At 49.8% G+C, this 21349-nt stretch overlaps 1 protein-coding gene across 2 annotated transcripts in view; it reads right to left on the bottom strand.

Moving 5' to 3' along the window:
- Shal (Potassium voltage-gated channel protein Shal) overlaps window positions 1–21349 on the bottom strand; it is a 252014-nt gene that overhangs the window by 28668 nt on the left and 201997 nt on the right. For both annotated transcript variants that reach the window (XM_075696410.1, XM_075696411.1), the window contains exons 2-4: window positions 5081–5243; window positions 3916–4098; window positions 1484–1639 (exon numbers count right to left, since the gene is read on the bottom strand). In XM_075696410.1, coding sequence (XP_075552525.1) covers window positions 1484–1639; window positions 3916–4098; window positions 5081–5243 — 502 coding nt within the window. The remainder of the gene's footprint in view (window positions 1–1483; window positions 1640–3915; window positions 4099–5080; window positions 5244–21349) is intronic.

Genomic DNA, 21349 nt, shown 5'->3' with positions numbered 1-21349 from the left:
ACCGACACATGGTCAAGATGAGACCCTTATCTGAGACCTTCAATACCGCTCCCAAATTCGTTTGATCTTAGAGTTATACACATTCGTAATCACCAATACTATATATAAGCTACTAAAACTGCTTAAACGTATCTAATGAGGTTACTTCCGGCAATGCGATGTGATAATGTTACGCTTTCTTTTCCTCTCGCTGAGCTGGAGACGAACGGTTATAGGCGAGTAGGTGTATGAACAAAAAGTGGCTTAAGCATTTTTCCCACCTGTGTTTCTGTGTTACTAGCGTGTGTTTAAGTTAAAAGAGACGTTTTATATTATGCTTGCGTGTTAAGAATTGTACGACTGGTGCAACAGATGAAAAGCAGTCGGAAAGTGCACGGCAAAGGTCCGGTGTGTGCTTTCATATCCGCAGACACTGCATCAGATAAATAATTACTGAAGAAGTACGGAGACTGATGCTTACGCGTATGTACGGTAAAAAAAAAAAAAGACAAAAAAAAGAACAAAAGAGATCAGAAGAACGCCCCTCAGAGGAGTGCTCAGAAAAGAGGCAGCTATTGTCGCCACATCAAAGGTGAAAGCAATCTCTCTGGCTTTGGTGCATCGAATACGCATTGTTTTCGTTTGCCGCGCAACGGGAATGTGTGAAGTCGGTGCGAATTCCGAGCGCCGCCATAGTCCAGACCGAAACGCTAGTGAGACCAGCCTCACTGTAAGCCTTCGATGACGTGGTAGCGTAACGGTTTTGTCTTCGCGCCCGATGTAGTCGGAATGATCAGCGATAAGCTTTCGGCGCGGTGTAGCAGCACAGCAATCTTCGCAGGCGGCAAAGAGCGCAACCGGCCGATGGGGAAAGTGCCGCCGTCTTGTTTCGCGTAGCCTTTCGCAACACCTCCTCCTATTGGGACGAACAGCGGACGAGATGGGCGATATCCTTGCTTTCACTCCGAAGCGACGTCGATGTGGTACTGAAAAGTGAGGTATACGAGACCCGTAAGTCGCGGGGCAGCACTAGCACACGCTGCGAGCCGCATGTTCAACGCGTCGTTTTGCTATCGGGGCGTGGTCGGCCACCAGAGGTGTTGTTTCGCAGTCATTGGGACGGTCTGCGTCCGGATCGCAGTTCGAGCGGAACTGAAGGGTCGAAACCGACATAAACAGGAAAGCATGCGGGTTTATACGTATTCGACGGGGCTCAGTTCTATAGTTGGGTAGCAAGGAAAAAAAAAAAAAAGAAAACGTGCACAGGCAGAATATAGGAGCAGGCATGACTGGAGCCGTGGAATGTTAAGAGTGTCTTGCACGATAGCAATAACCGTATGTTCGCCCGAAGAAAGGCCTATTATTCGCCCAAGAAAAATATGCGTTTCTGTGAAGGAAGAGGCGGATCGTGCTGGGACCCGTCGTCGGGGATGGGACGAGTCTGCAGAGCAGCAGCTGCGACCAGCGGGGCACAGGCGGACTGGGGCACTGAGTGGGCTCTGACCTGGTACTTCTTCTTGGAGCACCTTCGGCCACAGCAGGACTGGAGCAGCGACTTGTCCTCCGAACCCACGGACGGCACTGGCGACAGCGGCGGTGTCGAAGATGGACGGTTTGGTTGCCCGTTGTAGGGCACCTCGAGCTCCACGAACTCCCGGTCCTGCCGGTGTTCAGCGCGTGCAAAAGCGCCAGCGTCATGGTACTATACGCACAGACAGTCGCAGAAGTGCTCGCAGCACAACAACTGGACACAGACACGCGAGCTATAAAACCGGCCAGAGAGCAGAAGGCGTCAGCTGGCGGTGTGACTCTAGTCGTAACAGCAGACAGACGTTGGTATGCAGTTATGTCATTGTCGTGAAGGATGTGCCTGCAGAAAATTGGGGTTAAGAAAGCGAAACCAAAGGGGTCAATAATTAGTGAGAGATCCGATAGACAGAGAGCGAAACATCGTTGCCAAGAACGCAATTTTACGCGAAACACAAGAAACCACGAGTAGAGCGCTTGTGTAAAGAACGATAAATGCAATTTGCAGAAATACAGGAGAAATACAAGACTAGAACGCCAAGTTACGATATTCTATTTAATATTTAGGGGAAGGTAATGAACTTGGAATGGTAATGTAATGCCTAGAACACTACCATAGGCTAACAGAGTCCACACGGCTGCGCACAATAGGTAAACAGTGGACCTGCAACTAAAAACAGAGCCGGACTTGTTTATCCAACCTGCGCTGACGTGCCGCGCGCTGCAAATTAGAAGACGTCGCGTGGTCAGGGGCAACCGTACAACAGCGAAGGTTCCGCGCGAACACAGGCACGCGCTCGGGCGTGTACGTTATAGCGCACCAATCTCTCAATTTCCTTAATGTGTGTCCGGCGGTACCACAGCCATAGCATTTGGTTTTATTTACGCGAGGGTAGCACCTGGATACTAAAAAACGTCAACCAGAAACCTGAGCGCACTGTGGCGTTCTCAGACCTTGCCTACTCTGCAGCGATATCAGTCACCACTGATATTTCGTGCTCGTACACTTAATGTAAGAAAGGTAAGTCACAGCCCTATACACGTATCCAGGTGCACTCACGCGGAATTAAAAAAGTTGCCCGCTCTTTTTTAAAACTTAAGAAGTCCATTCGCAAAAACTGGCTGATGGGAAACGCTTATTGCACAATTTGTTCCAGCTGAACAGTTGGGTTAGTAGCGTTGGTGCTACCAACTAGCGGCGATATTTCGCATGATTGCAGTAGGTAACTGTCTTCCGCGAATGCACTTTAATGAGCGCACTGCAGAACAATCTAGAAGTATTGCAAAAGATGAACCCGCACATTGCGAGAGTGATTTCGTGCTTTATGCGTCAATCGTTCCCCATTTGCGGTTGTCTTTTGCACTGGTAAATTTTGTGGATAGTTCTTGCTTCGTTGTCAATTTGCTTGTAAATGGTCAGATTGCACTCAACATTCGGTGTTGCGTATTTGCAACTGCTAAATACGCCGTAATGCAAAACGCTCTATTAGTACAGCGCCATTTCTCGACTCAGGAAGACGCTACGCTACTCAAGAATTCATGCGGAGTGTCGATGAAGCGCAGTGAGCGCTTCTGCCAAGGGGCGGCGCTGCCATGGACAGGTAATGTGTCATGGCAGAACCGGACTATTCCCTTTAAATTGATGTATCAAATGTGCAGAACACCTAGAGAACAAATATCTTTGATCAGGTAACTAACTACAAGATACCGATAGAGAGAGAGAGAGAGATAGAGAGAGGCGGAGAAAGAACGCCGCTCCACGCGTTCCCTCCGAAACCGGTGCCATTGGCTCGGTATTTTTGGTAGATATATACGTTAAAGACCCACACTTCAGTTTCCAGTTTCCACTTCCAGTTTTGATTAATTTTTGAGAAAAGCTGTACAGGTGCTAACAACGGTTCTTATCTCGAACACTATTCGCTTACAGACGGATACTCGGGCATTTAGAACAACAAATACTGGAATCGAATACGACTCGAATAACAAACACTGTTCGATTTGTATTCAAAATTTCGAAAATTGGTACGCCCCTTCGATAACAGGCATTAACGTAATGCATCGCCACGCTCTACAAGGAGCGTTAAAGAACCGGCTGCACTGAAGACCGTTTTCAGAAGCCAAGATTCTTGGACCATGGCCATGCGCGCGTCACTGGCGCAGAAAGCAACGCGGGCGTTGCTACAGTTCTTCAAATCGACAGGTCTCTGCGTCCGTTTGTAGACTCGGTGCGCACGTTCAAGTGTGCATCAAATTTATTACGCTTGCCAGCACCGTTTCCCTCCCTAATCCCCTCTTCCCCACTGCAGGGCAGCAAGCCGGACTAGCGTCTGTTAATCTCCCTGCATTTCCTTGCGTCTCTCTCTCTCTCTCTTAACGTAATGCAATGGGAATGCCCGAAAGTGCACGTACCGTGGTCTTTTCTAGACACCGCAGCAGGTGGTGGTGTTGCAGCTCGAAGATGTCCTCGGGGCTGTCGTCCAGATCCTGGCCGCTCTCCTGGGCCGCCAGGCGCGCTTCCACCGCTTTCTTTTTGCTCACGAACGCCGCGCCGCTGGTCGCCTTGGCTATGCGGATTCGCGCCATCCGGGCTTTCTGCGATGCGCAAAACACCGCAAGTTCGCCACCTTGCAACGAGGCCTCGCACTGGCGCGTAATGGTGTGCCGAATGGTACGAGCTAGCCGGCCTCGAGTGACAGCTGGATACGGCGATGGTGATCACGCCCCCTTAAGTTGCCCGAGCCCGCTTTTCAAACTAAAGTGACCATCTCAGGAACCCAGTTCCTTTCTGGAGTCACAGAACGTGCAGTTGAAGAAAGCCTTTAGCGAGTTAAGACTAGTGAGAGGGGCTTGAGGAACTTGGCTATGCGAACAAGGGCTTCTTCTAAAATTGCCAGTACATTGCAGAGCGGTGTGCACGCCAGAACATGATTGCGGAACGCGTTATAGCTAGACGTACGACACATATCTGTCACCTTTAGGTCGTAAAACGTTAATTCGAAGGTTATAGGGCAAGTTATCAGACAGGCTCAAGATATTACGAAGATTCGCCCACAAGGGCTACTCCTCAGCGCTGGCTGCTGCTTGACTGATGAGTGCGTACAGCGCGACTTGAGCGAGGCAGTAGATCTGCAAAGAGCCCGTCAGGTGTTTAACACTTCTCTCTATTGTACTGAGATCGGGCGAACGGAAACAGGTACGTGCGGTAGCGGTCGCGGCGATGTTGCGAGAAACAGATTTAGCCTGGTATTCTCTACCTGAAAATTGTTTGCCCGTATGCCTCTTTGTTGCACAGACACCTTCTCAATTTCGCATGTCAGCGCCGTGCTTGCCACATCGGCATTCTTCTCAGCGCTCGAAAAATCTCACAGAGACGCAAGGTTCAGAACTTTGGTTTCATTTAAAAAAGCTCTTAATAAATTAGTTTAATGTGCGACACATCTTTCTGTGCTTTGCTTCTATTTGACGCTCAAGTCTTGGCCGTAGGCCTGAGAAAGAAACTGTTGGCCTGTCATTGCAACGTGCTCATCACGCACAGGAAAGCATTTTGAAAGCAGGAGACAAGACGGCGGCGTACCTTCTGGGCTTTCCTCTTGTCAGCCCTCTGGCTTTGGTGGTATATGCGGGAGAAGTTAGACACGATGACTGGTACAGGAAGTGCAATGACAAGTACTCCGCTTAGGGAGCACACGCCTCCGACGATCTTGCCCGTAATCGTGTCGGGTACCATATCCCCGTACCTGCGTGGTAAAGTGTACGCCTTGAAGTTGCACAGAAGTGGGGACATAGGCAGTAAAAACTCAATTCTCAGAGTGACCTAGAGTTGCGCTGTAACCTTCTTTCCGGCTCACAATCATTATAAAGAAATTGAATAGCGCACGCACACACGCACGCACGCACGCACGCACGCACGCACGCACGCACGCACGCACGCACGCACGCACGCACGCACGCACTGAAAATCAAATTAAGTTTAAGCACTTATACTCGTAAATTCACTGTTCCCCCAAAAGTATTGAAAGGTTTGAACGGATGTAGTCTCAGTTTATTGGGACATGACGTTCCCCTCATAGCTGAGGGCACCCTTGATTTCTAAGCACCTAAATTGCAATATTTTTTCTTTATTCATTAAAGAAAAGGAAAACAATCGGAGACATTAACACATTGCAATATTGATTTCTAATAGCTTGGGGTCATTATTATGCACCTGAGTATCATTTTTTAAACTTACTCCGCCATCAAAATGTGACCTCAGTCACCGGGAACGGAACCCGCGGGCCCCTTGCTAAACGGCAGAACGTCATAGCAAGCTAAGCCAATGTGGCGGGAGGCGACTGTCGTGCAGCATGCGTGTAACGGTAACCTATTTGAGTACCGGACGTCGAGTCATCATGCCAGGTCGTCGTTTTTTCTTCGCCTCTGTGTCTTACTTTTGCGCAACCCGAAGCCGTTCCGTGCTTCTGGGCTTCTGAGGGCGTTACTCGATCGCTGGCGCCGGCTACGACACACTCGCGGTAGCAGCGCTTGCACAGCACCGAAAGAAGTCGAGCGGGAAATGTGCTCGCTTGCCACTCAGCTGGCGCCCTTTTCTCCACTTCGTTTGACGAACAGAAACTAAAATAATATACGGAAGTCGGAACCACCGCTCTGGCTAACAGAGCCACGTGCGCACAATAAAATAAAAATGAAAAGTAAGACAGCATACAAAATAAAGAACCGCGACGGGTACTGTTGGCACTGATCAAGAATAGCAGCGAAGCCTGGACGCAGTAGCATGGCGAGTTCTCTCGCAGAAAGGAGGTGAAAGGGAGCCGAGCAGCGCGCTGTTCGCGGTGACTTCGCCGCAAGGCAGCGGAGACGAGCGGGAGAGTATATGGTGCGGCGCGGGCTCTCTTGAAGTGGCCCTCGTATACAGTCGCCGGCAGGAGCGCCCTTCTTTGCCAGCGCGCGAGGGCGACGGGGGCACGGACCGTGCGGCCGGCCCAACCCCCTCCGGCATCGAGCGTTCAAAAAGATCGATCCGCCGCCAGAGGCCCGACGACGAGAGAAGCCCGTCGCTGGAAAGCGAACAGCCTGCCCCGGCCGCCGGCCAACCCCCTCCCCTCCCCCGCCCCCACCTCACCAAGGTCGCGCCAGCTTGAGCCGCAACTGCGCGTCCAATTGCGGCTACGCACGCTCGAGCCCTACAACGACGGGGCGGCTGCAGCGCGGGTACTGCAGGTATCGAGCGGCCCATTCCGGGACCGTGGCTGCTGCTGGCCAGGCGGAGTTCTTACCTCCCTCTTCTTTTTCGGCGAAACGTGGTACAGCAAGGTCGTACCGCATAGTTAGTGCTACTGAAGTTCGGTCATAACACTGCGCTCAGAAGTCGGCGGGCCGGTGAGCGAAGGAAGTATTCGATTCGATGGCGGCGGTCAAAAGGTGTATATACGCATCAGACGCTGCGGGCATGCGCAAAAGCTCCAAAGGTTGCTTCGCGGAAACTAAGAGGACGCTATTGCGCGCCAGGTACATCAGCGTGTTGGCTGTGAGAGAGCTCCAGCTCGGTATCGGAAAGATTTAGCTAGGGGGTCAGGTCGAGAAGTTAGAAGCACGTGCTTCCGGTTACGCCATCTCGCTACTCTATGGGCGAAAGCTCCGGAAGTTCTGAGAATTACTCGGAAAAGAAATGTTCATAAACGAAGAAAAAAAAAGAAAATAAACAAACATAATTATTCTCTGAAACAAGCTCAATTGAAAAGCTAGATCAGTTAGCCAAAGAACTGAAACTACAGCAGCTGAAGACGCGAGCCAACACAGGACAACCCTCATTCTGGCTGCATGCGTCCACAGAGTGGAAGACACTCTGTGTGGAGCGTGCCAGCGCTTCCGTCTTTCAGCGAGGCCTTTATTTATGCACGAAACGTGTGACGCGTCACCGGCCTCGCTTCCTCTTTCCCACCACGTCCTGCTTTCTGTCTTCTCTACTGAAATAGGATTCGAGCACTGGCGTCTTTCTCTCCCCATCGTCTGCACACGAACATTTGTCTTCAGCTAGTTTAGCTGTCGCAAGGCAGCCATGGACTCAACGGGGGACACGTGGAAAAAAAGAAGGAAGAAGATCGTTAATCTATATTACGCTTCCAGCACGGAAATTTGCGGCCTAATGTGAACGCAATGATACGTTGTCCAAACAAGAAAGAATGAATAAAAGTGGAGAATCCGTGCTTTTTTTTCCCTCACTCTCAAGAAAGTGCCGCAGTTCGGACCAAATATAGATTTTAAAAAGAAAGAAAGAAGGAAAAAAAATAGAACGACTTCCTTTCGCACGCTGGCAGATTGGTACCAGTGAAACGAGTCGCGCAAAACAAAGTAAGCCAGCTGGACTGCGCTGATTCACAAACTCACAAACGAAGTTTATTGGAGAATAAGGCATATAGGCGCCGTCTGTCTGGCGTGAACAGAGTGATACAAACGAAGGAAAAAGCATCACAAAGGCATAAATGATGAACCGCACAACTTTTTACCGCACGACGACTATCTGTGCATGGCACCCAAATTTTCTGTAAAGAAAAGACATAATAGGAAAGATAGGGAGTCAAAAGTCTGGTTTGCTATAATTTACATTGAAAACAGATCAAGCGATAAAAAAGAAACAAGAAGAAAAGAAGAAGAAGAACAAGAAGGACAAACGATCAGAACATTGGACGTACACCGGTAGGTGCATAACAGGACGCAGACGAAGACTCAGATCGGAACCTTTCTGAAACTCCAGTAGCCCGTAATGTGCTTTTTGTGCCATTGGTGGATGTAGCCATGGCTGTAGGATTGTCGGCGCTGTAAACGGCTTTAAGGTGCACATTGTTCTTTATCTATCAAGATCACCGCAGAACTGATTCTGCAACTTGCACATCGACACGGTTATGCGGTGGCTCTCCGATATCTCTCAAATGTCATTATGCCTCCTTATTAAAAAAAAATGTTAACTGCGTCCTCGAAACACTCAGCTAATGGCCACACCCTACGGTGCTGTGCTGGTTTTGATTATCGATTTTCACGTGGTTTTGCACAGAGCGCATAGTACTTCAACCTTGTTATTGAGAGTGTGCCGTCGACGGAGCCCTCTGCGCCAGGAAAACTAAAGATCGCAGTTTAGGAGGCGAGAACTGCGGAGTCTGCGAAATGTATAAGGCCTCACACCTCCCCCGAGGAACGTTATTGAAGTCGCAATAGAAGGAATATTGACGCTAGCACTTGTCGAACACCGGCGCTGCACTTTCAGCGATAGATGCCCGTATTCGCCGTGAAATAGGAAAAGTGACGACGACGCTTTCTGGACTGCTAATGCGCAGCACGTCGAGCCGTCCCGCGACTGTACCGCTCGTGTCGTCATTCAGAAGGTCCTGTACGTCATCGTGCAGTCATCGTGTTCTCATGACGTCACGACGGTGTGTGTCGCTGCCGCTCTACGACACGAATAGACCTCCTTTACAAGAGCAGTTTCCAGATTCTTGAGATTCGCCTGGAAAATTTTGATCCAAGAGATGCTGTCAATGTAGCACACCTTACTCTTCTTTTCTACAACTGATGCCAATATTTTCAGAGGCAGGGTAAAGATTAGTTACAATGAAAGTTAATTGCGAGCAGACTTATCACACATTTTAGATGTCTGTTCCTGTTTTACTACTGAACATGTTAACACGCCCGTTGTCCTTTCAGGCCATACGCATTCTACCTTCTTCGAGCTTGAGAGCTCGTGAAAAACAGCCTCTGACGAGGAAAAAAAGAACACATGTACTCACGCTTACGCAACACGCACAATCACGCGCGCTCTTGAGAAAAAAAAAGATTAAAACAGAAAATATCGACGCTTCAATGACTACACGAGTACCTGGAAATGCAATGCACTTTTCATGCCAAGTGCTCCATTTTCGCATTCCATCAACGAGGCAGTTGAATGGCTTAGTTGTGCGAGTTAAGTTAATTTCTGTGCCCGCACTGTAAGATAACCTACACCCTTAAAGGTGGATAAGGGTGTAAATGAATCAACATCTCACACCCTTACTTCCAAAAGGGTGTAAGGGTGTGAATTATGGATCGATTTGGTACCGGGTGTGAAATATTAGTTTTAGGCCGCTCGCACACCATATGTACCGATGCTGGGAAAATATACAAAATATTTGCGAAAATATTAAGCAACTCTCAATTCTACTGCACAAGAGCGCGTGCGACGCATTTTTTGCAAAAAATAAATAATAGAATGAACGCAATACAAGATGACTCAAGTGCAGCGTAACCGACACAGGAAACAACAGCGATACAGACACGGTGCTTTGTGTCTTTTTCGGGCACGTTATACCCAAGGCCTCCAGTGTGACGTAACAAGCCCAACATGCAACCCTAGTGAACGCAATGCAGTAAGCAAAGCTCAAATAAGATTGCTATGTCCAGTGTTATTCAACAACAGCAGCAGCAATAATAAACTGTTGAATATACTGACCAGGAACAGATACGGAGCTTCCGTATTGGTACACTTAAATAGTGCAGAGACAAAATGTACAGACAAGTGTGGTAGAAGAAACAATGCGAGATAGAGAATCAAATAGGGAAACAGAAAATGAGGAGGCGAGCGTAAAAGGGAGTTAATGATATGATATGATTATCTACGTATATACGAAACACAGGAAATTTCAGAGTTCAGAAAATGAACTCTGAAATATGCCAATACATGCAGAATACTTATTACATGTTTTTTTTTTAGTCGAGCCATAGGGCAGTCTTTAATGCAACAAGGCAGCGCAGAAAACGCGGAGTCTTGCCTGGCATACTTTTGCTGCATGGAAAATTGCGCGTGATGAAGTAGCTTTGGGAAATACATAATGCCATGGGCTGCCTTATGGTCCACATCAGATTCGATTTAGTCGTGCCTAATGCTCCGAAAAATACGCTCGCATGACAATGAGAGACGGCCTTGGGTCCCGTGCGGGGGAATAATTTAAGCCACCTGGTTGGGTTTCTCTAACGGTATTCGAAGTACGCAACTTAGTGAAGGGTTTTCAAACCTCAAGAGGCTATAACTAGACAGGAATGCCATTGTACATATCATAAAATTTGGTCACAATGTCCGATTCCGCCGCATCCTCGCTTTGAGGCCGTGTGGACCATTCTGACCTATCAACATTTGGGAAATTCGACAATATAGCTGAATTTCAGTGTCCGGTCAGAAACGAGGCTGCAGTCGAACTTGCATTTTGGATCTCAGCATCGTAATGCTGGACACAATAGAGCTTTTGTATCATGAATGCTACGAGTTTGGCATGCGAGTTGCTGTCACGACTAATACCTGTCTTCTTGCAGAATAAAGGTATGAAAAAAGCCAGCTGTAATGTATCTTAGTAAGGGAAGCTCCCCTTAAGAAATTATCAGTTACAGTAGATGCCACTCACTCACTCACTCACTCACTCACTCACTCACTCACTCACTCACTCACTCACTCACTCACTCACTCACTCACTCACTCACTCACTCACTCACTCACTCACTCACTCACTCACTCACTCACTCACTCACTCACTCACTCACTCACTCGTTCTCAAGCTCCGAGTGATCCCCTAAATGCCTTTTCAGTTCAACCGTCAGTCCTACGGCATGAATCGGGTGTTGCAGCTGACATGTATGCGCCAGGTCCTTGCCAATGAACTCCAGCAGGGATTTAGGTGAACTCTATAAACAGACAGATGCTGGAAGATGGGAGGCTTTTTTAAAGCTAATAGTTTTCTTTGGCTCTTTCACGTGATTGGTGGTCGGCGGTTGGCTGTCGATGGTGGTCAGACTTTCACTGCTCATACAAGGTCGCCGAAGCAAGGAACACGTGCTCTCTCCCGACCGAGCTCTTTCAGACGCACATGCTGTCGCTCGGGAGCTTTGGGGCGTTTGAAGATTTACATGTTTACCTTCCACGCTGGCACTCGCACCGCTGGAGACAACACACGATACCAGTCGGCCTATACACATGGTCACCTGTACTACCGCTAAAGATGCGCTTGCTAACGACTATCTACTCTACTGAGTTACGCAATGAATAAGAAACGCTACCTAAATATCCCCCAACACACACACACACGCACACACGCACACACACACACACACACACATCTATATATATATATATATATATATATATATATATATATAACACCTTTAAGCCCATCATTACTTTATGAAAGCGCATAGCTTTCTAGAACCGTTCGGCTATTCGCTTACTCTAACAATAGTCGTCGATGGTTTCTGCCTAATTGTCTTTCGGAACATCTAAATGGAGTAGTCAGAAGTGCGTTACTGGCAACGTCTCCGTAATCGACGCTCCATTTAAACCGACCTACCTGTACGCTTAGTCACCTCCTTCAAATAGTGACGCTTGCAAAAGATTACAAAAAAAAAATGATAATAGCGAACAAGTGCTAGTGGGCTCCTAAGTAGAGAAAGACGGCGTCCTAACCGTTTCCCACTCGAACCTTTCGTCGCGCTTATAGGCTGCGTGCGCCATTGCGCGATGGCCAGCTCTATGCTTATAGAGGGCGGGAGGAACCGGCAGACGGCGCTGCCTTCCCGACATGAGTGGCCATTTCGGGGAAGCGCTCGTTACGGCGCCATCTACGAGTGTCAACCGCTTATATGGCCCGACGACGACGACGCGAACGGGCGAACAGTGCGGTGCCGCTCGCTCGCGAGGCGAAAACCCTGAACGAGCGGCCGTTATGCCATCTGGCAGCCCACTACGACGGTCGATTAATGCCGTCGCGCGCGCAGCTATGCCGAAAGGGGCTCTGGCGAGTCGAACGCAAAAAAAGAAAAAAAAGTGATGGCGCGGAATCTTTTGTTATGCTTCGCTTGACTGCACGAATCGTTCGTCGGCCAGACTGCATGCGCGTGTCAGTGTGCGCAGAACTAGAACCGTCCTCGCGGAAAGACACAAAAGAATCCACTTTGCACGAGAACGAGGTATATGGTGAACGAGAGCCCCAAACAGAATCCGCGGCGCGGTGTCTGCCTTAGTGGATGGGAGTCGGTGGGCTGGCTTCTTGATTTTTTTTTTTTTTGCGTATACCTGGCAATCACCTCCGGGCCTGATTCATCGATTCGCAAATGAGGGCTTCCGTTCACGACGGTACCTTGCATAAGTCTTAAGCACGGTTATATTATAAGCTGTGCGCCGTGGCGGCAGTGCCGCGCGTACTGGCATAACGAGGAGCGCGAAGAGAAAAGCGGCAAGCGCTTGCCGTTGTTTCCCGCCCAAATGTTAGAGGCAGGGTGTGACAGGTTGAAACTCGTATGCAAAGAGCAAGCTGAAGTGTATATACTGCATGCGATCATCACGTTCTCCTACTTCAGTCGCGCTTCTCCCGTGCTTTAAAGCGAAGCTTTCTGTGCTCCTTGCAACACCACCAGATGGCGCGATCTAGCTGCAGAGAGCGCATGCGCCAAGCCGGCGGCGACGGAGCTCGGCGCGGCGAGTCACGTGATGCGTTGCCAAGGCTAAGGCGTAGCTGCGATCAAATGAAGGTCAAATTGCTGGCGACGGCGAAACTCGCCTCGACACGGTTAGTAAAGCTTTAACTATAAAAAGAAGGATGCTGGGCTGTGGAGGTTGCGTGCTGGGCTGTGAGAGTGTAAACAATACAGCTGTGTATAGCTTGAAGAGAGCGCTTGGAGCTGGCGTCTCAACAGCTTGCTTGTCAGGTATGCAGAAGAAGCAGGTAAACACGCGCCACCAAAATGGCTCCAAAGCGTGCACTCAGCGTTGAGGAGACGGAGGCCCGAAAGAAGCGTCGCGCGGAACAGGAGCGTCTTCGCTACGTAGCACAACGGGGTGCACACCGCGAATGTATGTATATAATGTATGTATGCAATTTTATAATAATTAATTGAATTACATATAGCCCCAAAATTAAAGTTTAACATTTCTGTCACGATGCAGTGTGCCATCTGAGGCGATGCTGATGATCAACCCTCTCAGACATTACGAACAATGACGCGCAACAACGCTTCAAACAAACGCGTCTCCCTGTGTGTTCTGTGGACTACGCAGACAAACAGCAGTGGTGCACGCTAGGTAACGTGTAACATGAACTCACCACTCTGGTATTGGACCATACGCTGAAGACACTGCACATTCGCCGCCAACATTACCGCCGATTGTGGTCAATGGAAGCAAAGAGTATAGGCAGTTTCGCTTACATCGTTACCCACCATGGTAGCTCAGTGGCTATGGTGTTAGGCTGCTGAGCACGAGGTCGCGGGATCGAATCCCGGCCACGGCGGCCGCATTTCGATGGGGGCGAAAACACCCGTGTACTTAGATCTAGGTGCACGTGCAGAACCCCAGTTGGTCAAAATTTCCGGAGTCCCCCACTACGGCGTACCTCATAATCAGAAAGTGGTTTTGGCACGTAAAACCCCATAACTTAACTTCGCTTACATCGTTTCCCACAGTGCGTGGGATCCGCCGGTTTTTTTACAGCGTAACTGTATATGGCTAGCTGATCCGTCCATCCGTCAGTCGCCTGTACTCTGAAAGCTCATCCGGAGCAAGCACATGCGCATGCACGAAAAAAAAAAGAAAACAAGAAAGAGAAAGAGAGGCGCGCGATGGCTGGGCCAGTAGCGACGTCGTTGCTCTCCGTCGCAGCCAAGCGTGCTCGCAGCAGTTTCTCTCCGGCTCCGAAATGGGTAGTCCTCGCGCCATACGTACTCCTGAGCAGCAGGCAGCTTTCGATCAGCAATGCCGCGAGCACAACCAGGAACGAGATCGTCTACGCCGTGCCGATGCTGCAGCCCGGGCACAAGAACAGACTCGTGCAGCTGAGCGCAAGCGGCAATTGCGTACCGAGGATCCGGCAGCTATACCAAGCCGTCGTTTAATGAACCGCCGGGATTAACCCAGTGATAAACGCCGAGCCCGCACGTTTTAGCTTCGCAGGCTAACCATCTTTACGGAGTGCTTGGGCGTTGATTTTCTTTAGCCGCTTTAGTTGAGATGAAATAGAGAGACTGGGAGAGAAATCTTATTTGGTACAAAGGCAGAGAAATCTGCCTAAGCTTGTGGCGTAGCCTGCTACTCTGCACACAGAAAAAGAGGCAAAGTAAAGATGGGGTGAGTAACGACGAGGAAAGATTAGAGGGATGTTAGATGCGCAGTCGTGCACGGCGCTGATTATTGCGCCGACCAACTTCGATGCTGAGGCGATGTTGAATAAGGTTCTTCGATGCATAGTTCTCCTACACTTTACTGCGACCAGTGACGCAAGGCGGTGGCGGAAGTCGATGCGCCGTAAAGGATAGCCTGGTGATTGGCGGAAGAAGACGACGAAGTGTCTTCTTGGCAGAACACTAGTCTTGTTTCTGTGCTCTGTGAATTTTTGGTAAAATCTTCGCCTTTCGAGGTGCCTCGCCTCCCCGTCTTGCGGCCATGGACGCGGAGCATGCCAGAGGCCCGCCTGGCCAGAAGTCATCAGGGCCGTCAACCGCAAGGAAGCGAGTTGGCTCCCCCAGTGACACCAAAGACACCGAGCTGTACTCTATGTCGGAAGACGACTCATCCGACGACGGCTTCATACCCGTCCGGAGCAAGAGGGCGAGGAGAAAAATCGTCAACACAGCGCCGTCAACTCCTGCGAGCACAACGACTATGAAGTCAAGGCCTACGCGCTGGCCACACGTCATCATCTTTATGCCGGAAGAACCGTCAAGCAACCTACGATTGCTGAACATCGGTGCCGGATCAAATTAAAGACATAAGAATAAATCCACGCAAGAACATACTCGCCATAGACGTGTTCAACGCGAGTGCGCTTGGAAAACTTCAAGAAATCACGGAGCTAGGCGGAATGAAAATGCGCCCCTTTATCCCGATCGACGACACATCCATAGCCGGTGTGATTTACGACATTGGCATTGCCATTCCCAATGATGACTTACCTAGCCTCATCAAGCCGGCATACGAAGGCACGATCATTGCGCAAGTGCGCCGCCTTGGGAATACGCGCTGCGTAAAAGTAATATTCAAGGGGGATTGTATCCCATCCCACGTTAAAGTCGGACATTTCCGACATCCGGTTCGACGTTTCATCCAGAAGCCGCTTCAATGCCATCAGTGTTTCAGGTTAGGACACGTCAAGGGCGTGTGTCCCAACTCGCTACTGTGTCCCCGCTGCGCTGAACCTCATGCAGAACAGACCTGCGGTGCCACGGTCCTGAAGTGCGCCGACTGTAGCGGCCCTCACGCGGCCTCGTCGAAAGACTGTCCCCGCATCAAGAGGGAGCGCGCGGTTCTCAAGCAAATGGCCAGAGACAATTCGGCCCACAGGGACGCAGCCGAAGTAGTCCGGCGTCGGCACCATCGTACGTCTTCGAAGAAGGCGCATGCGCGAAGTGACAGTACCCACTCCACTGCGGTGCCAGTTAGTCGCGCCGCGAAAAGGCCCACCACTTCCACGAAGGAAGCAGAAAAGCAGAAAATCTTTAGAGGAATGGCCTACGCTACTAAGCCGCTCCCTCGCGAAGGAACCTCAGTAGGTCGGGGCCCCACCTGATCCTTCTCCGGCCATGGATGATTCATCTAAAACAGACCGTCAAGACATCTCGGTGCTACGTTCTCTCATGGAGGCCATTCGAGCGCTTTTAGTGGACATGGGGACACCGTCTGCTCGAAGCGCACTTGAAGTGCTGGACGAACGCCTTAAGCCCAGTGCTTGCATCCCTCAACTAGAAAGATGGCTGCCCATACCCCATCCTTCCGGAAAGAAGTAAAGGCAGCGTCCGTCATCCAGTGGAACGCCATAGGGCTAAAATCACGAGTTTCAGATTTTCGTCAGTTTGTGTACACCAATGTGTTTCCACCCATCGTCATTTGTGAGCCCAACTTGTCGAAACCAATAAGACCGTCAGGATACGAATTTATCATGTCATCAACAAATGGTGCATGCAGCAAAATCGTCGTTTTTGTTCGTCGTGAACTCACCTATGCTTTGCAACCAATTGCGCCCCACGACGACAATCAATATATATGCATCACAGTTAAAAAGAACAAACTGTTGTTTACTCTCATAGGCGTGTATATATCGCCTTCCAGCAATTTCGATACCAAAAGATTTGCGGATATCTTGAGTGTTTGTCCCGCCCCATGGGTCATCATAGGAGATTTCAATGCACACCATCCAGCATGGGGAAGTACAAGGACAAATGCAGGAGGACGAAGATTAGCAAGCATCGCCCACAACTATGGTCTTACTCTCCTGAACGATGGTAGCCCCACCTTTCTTCGAGGCGTGACATACGGCAGCTGCCTCGACCTTGCTTTCGTCTCCAACTCTCTCGCCAGATGTGTCAAGTGGTTTCCAGACATTGAGACACATGGGAGTGACCACATTCCCACCTATCTGAACATCAAAGGCTTATCGTCTAGATCAGGCCCACGGAATACCATTCGGACGATTCAATGGGCCAACTTCAAATCTGAGATGGAAGATGCCTGCCACGAGGGCCTACCCTCTGGGTTAGAGCAAACGATTAAAATTACTATGCAAAACGCCACTCGCATGATGACGATCTCTTACACGCGAAATGACTTCGACATAGAATTACAGCGACTTCTAGCGCTTCGTCGCCGGGCGGAACGTCGATATCGGCTTACAAAATCAATCCATGACCTTAGGGCAGCCAGGAGGATGCAAAAGAAGATTTAGCGTCGTATGGATAGATTAGCGTCAGAACGTTGGGCAATGTTTTGACAGACACTCGACCCCCGCAAGCCACTGTCTCACATTTGGAAAACGGTGCAAGGTCTGGGTTGCCTTCCGGAACGGCGTTTTCCATTCAAGGCGCTAGCGCTTTTCCAAGGGCGGCTAGACATCGATGTCGCAGAAGACGTTTGTGCGCGGATCGCAGACCAAGCGACTCGTCCACATCCTCCAGCCCTAGCTGACGTCCCCCATTCCCGTGATTGCCGCATGGACCTTCCTTTTACAATGGAGGGGCTCGAAGGGGCGCTAGCTCTCTGCAGGCGCTCATCATCTCCGGGTCCAGATGGTATATCATACCGGGCCTTGTGCTATCTCGGCGAGTCCGCACGGATAGAATTTTTGAGCCTTTACAACTCCTCATGGCAGGAGAGAAATGTTCCTGACGAATGGAAAGTAAGCCGCCTGGTGCCACTCTTAAAGCAGGGCAGATCCCCATTAGAACTCACCTCTTACCGCCCAATAGCGCTGGCCAGCTGCGTAGGAAAGATAATGGAACGGATGATCCTTGGCCGCCTGGAATGGTACCTTGAACACTACAAGATTTATCCGATTTCCATGGCTGGTTTCCGCCGTGACCGCTCTTCCATCGACAATGTAGCTGATCTCGTTTCAGATGTCCAGCACGAAAGGTCCCGTAAGCGTTTATCTGCAGCTTTATTCTTAGATGTGAAAGGGGCATGCGATAACGTATCACATGAGGCCATTCTCGACGTTCTTGCGGCAGTTGGCCTAGGTGGTCGAGTTTTTTTGTGGATTGCAAGTTATCTATCTGCAAGATCATTCTATGTGTTAAATGACGATGGCCAAACTACGCGACGCTATACCAGCAGGGGCGTTCCTGAAGGCGGTGCTCTCAGCCCGACTCTATTCAACCTCGCTCTTGTTGGACTTGCTGAATACTTGTCAACTACCATCAAAATTTCAATATACGCTGACGACATCTGTGTCTGGACTTCGGCAGTCACACGTCCTCAGATACGTGCGCGACTTCAAAGAGCGCCCACTTTGACAGCGAACTACTTGTGTAAACAGGGTCTCAGCATATCACCAGAAAAATGCGCACTAGTAGCATTTACTCGCAAACCGATGACGCCTTATGTCATCTCAATCAATGGGCGGACCATTTCCTATGTCCGAACCCACAGATTCCTTGGCGTAATTATTGACCGCGACCTCTGTTGGAGCCCGCACGTGGCCTACATGAAACGGCGCCTGGCAGCAACTTCCCAGTTGTTTAAATACTTGACAGGAAAGACGTGGGGGATGTCAGTAGACGCAATGCTTAAACTCTACAGAGCTCTCTTTCTCGGTTTTTTAAGATATAGTCTACCTGTACTGACCAACACTTGCAAGACAAATAATCGCGTTCTGCAGGCAGCACAAGCTCAAGCACTCAGAGTCTGCCTTGGTTTGCCCAAATGCACGTCAACAGACGCAACTCTTGCGATTGCTCGGGACCATCCAATGCGAACTCACATTACGGTGGAAGCCCTGAGAACGCACACCAGACATTTTGCACGTGCCCCTTATCACCACCTTGCAACACTACCTTCAGACAGTCACCAATCATCATTCTCTAAAACTATCATCAAGTACAACGACAAACTTCCCTCGGGCTTCACCGCTGCATGTAAACCATTGATAGCCCTTGGTGTCTTATCAGCCCCACAGTCCATCTCAGTGTACCAGGAATCGGGAAAATGTCTGAACTGTCGTCGCCTGTACTGAAACAACTGTCTCTGCTTCTTCTGCACGAGAGGTACGCGGACAGTGAATACATTTATACTGATGGTTCCACAAACATCCAGTGTTCGTCCGGTGCTGTGGTTGTCCCCAGCAAAAGCTATTACCATCAGCTTTAGGACTGACCACCCAACAACATCGACATCTGCTGAACTAGCTGCTGTTCGCGCTGCACTTCGTTTCGTCAATCGGGAGCCACCTCGACAATGGTCACTCTTTAGCGACTCAAAGGCAGCCCTACAATCTGTACTATCAGCTCTGCGTCGCGGGTCATTCGAACAGCTCGTATTCGATATTAGATGCCTACTCCATACACCACAGGAGAAAGGTCACCACGTGACGTTTCAGTGGCTGCCAAGTCACTGCGGCGTCACTGGAAACGAAGACGCCGATAATGCCGCTCGGGCAGCTCTTGAAGACGCACAAGAAGAGGCCATACCACTTTCATGATCCGACGCAGCTAGCAGGCTTCGAGTGCTTGCACAGGAGATCGCGCTCTCTCTATGGTGCACACCAAACAGCCAGACCAGCCAGAGCAACCGTCAATACCACCTGCCCTCTTTGATGCATCTCTATATGCCAACTGGACTCCGCCGAAGAGAGGCGACTCTGTTTTATCGCTTATGGCTAGGGGTGGCTTTCACGAAATCTTACTCATTCCGCATTGGAATGGCCGACAACGCTCTCTGCAATGACTGTCTTTGCGAGGAGACGATGGAACACATTCTGTGCGACTGTCCTGAATATAATGTTCAGCGACAGTCCCTGGCATCCGTTCTAGCGCACCTTGACACTAGATCATTGCCCCGCGACACGATTTTCACATGCCGCCGACAGAAGACATCGCAGGTGAAGGCAACGAAGGGACCACTTCGGTTTTTGAAAGAGACGGGATTGGACAAGCGGCTGTGACAGTGATATCACGTACCATGCCAGATTGATGGACTCTAACGGACGATGTGTGTGTGCTGTGCTATGTGCTCTCTCTGTCTCCCTTCCCCATCTTTCATCGCCCCCATCCCTCTCCCATGTGTAGGGTAGCAAACCGGTTAAGATAAACTGGTTAACCTCCCTGCCTTTCCTTCTCCACTTTTTCCCTCCTTCCTTCCTGGTGATTGGCAGTCAGTGGCACGCTTAGAAGAGGCGCATAAAATCCGATATTCTTAAGCTGCCGCTTAAGAGCCTCACTGAGCGGTTCCGGCGCAGCAAGTTGTACGTTTACAGCGGACACGTAGTATTAGGAATAGCTAGGGCAATCGAATGCGCTTAAGCAACAGACGAAGCTGCGACATGCCTGCCACCGTCGATCATCAGCACGATTGTGGCAATCTCAAGGGATTGCGCCACGTTACTGTCACTTACGCTCTTTTCTTCTAGGCGCTAGGCTAGTATAAGGAAGTGTTGCTTAAGTGGATCATTTCCTAGAGTCTTATGAACAACGCGTGAAAGTTTTCTAGGTTACTCCGACAGCGGTATTATGAGCACTGGCGTGGGAGCCGTCGCCAGAGCTCACCTCGAATGCGCTAATCACTGAGCAGTCGCATGAACTATGTAGGTTGTGCTTTCTGAATGACACGCAAGACGCGCGACATTGGCTAATTAGCAATTCGCAGTTTCTTAGAAGGCAACCACATAATATGCGTGAGGAGGTAATTTACTTAGACGTTCCTTTCGTAATTTGGAAATGCCCGATGAGAAAGAGGTGTCGCTCATGACTGGCACCAGAGGGCGGAGAAGTGATGCGAAAACACGTCATCACGGGGAAGAAGTGACTACGTTCATAACCTGACTCACGCGGACGCGTTCTTATTCGTTACATTAAGGCCGCGGGCTCTGTGCGAAATGAACCGAATGTATACACAGAGATAGTGAAGAGGGAAGCGGTGCGCCTGCAGTCGGCTAAGCGGTTGAAATCGTTTAAGGACAATAACAGAGAGAACCTTAGACTTTTTTTTTTTGTTTGCCGCAGCGTAACACCTTTATTTTTGGCGTGTAAGTGCAGCCAAGAGAGGATCCAGGACGTAAGAAATTACAAGACACACATGCGTATGCCCGCCCGGTCTTTTCTTTCGTCCTCGTCTCTTATGCGCGCTTACACTCCTGCAGTGCTGAACCAGCTGGCCCACCTAGCTGTGTTGATTCTCCTGCTAACACGCGGACACTTTGCGAGACGCCATGCGGGACATGACGCGTCTTCATTCGCGTCGGTATGGAACCATCGACTACCCCGCCGCTTTCGCGCATGCGCTCAAACTTGACCTACTTACTAGTCCAACTTTAGCAATCGTGTTTGCGCTAATGTCTTTCGCTCTATTTTCGGCCGC

The sequence above is a fragment of the Dermacentor variabilis genome, chromosome 6 (genome assembly GCF_050947875.1).
Source record: "Dermacentor variabilis isolate Ectoservices chromosome 6, ASM5094787v1, whole genome shotgun sequence".
NCBI lineage: Eukaryota > Metazoa > Arthropoda > Arachnida > Ixodida > Ixodidae > Dermacentor > Dermacentor variabilis.
The sequence above is the reverse complement of the archived record's forward strand: the minus strand, read 5'-3'. Positions and strand labels throughout refer to the sequence as shown.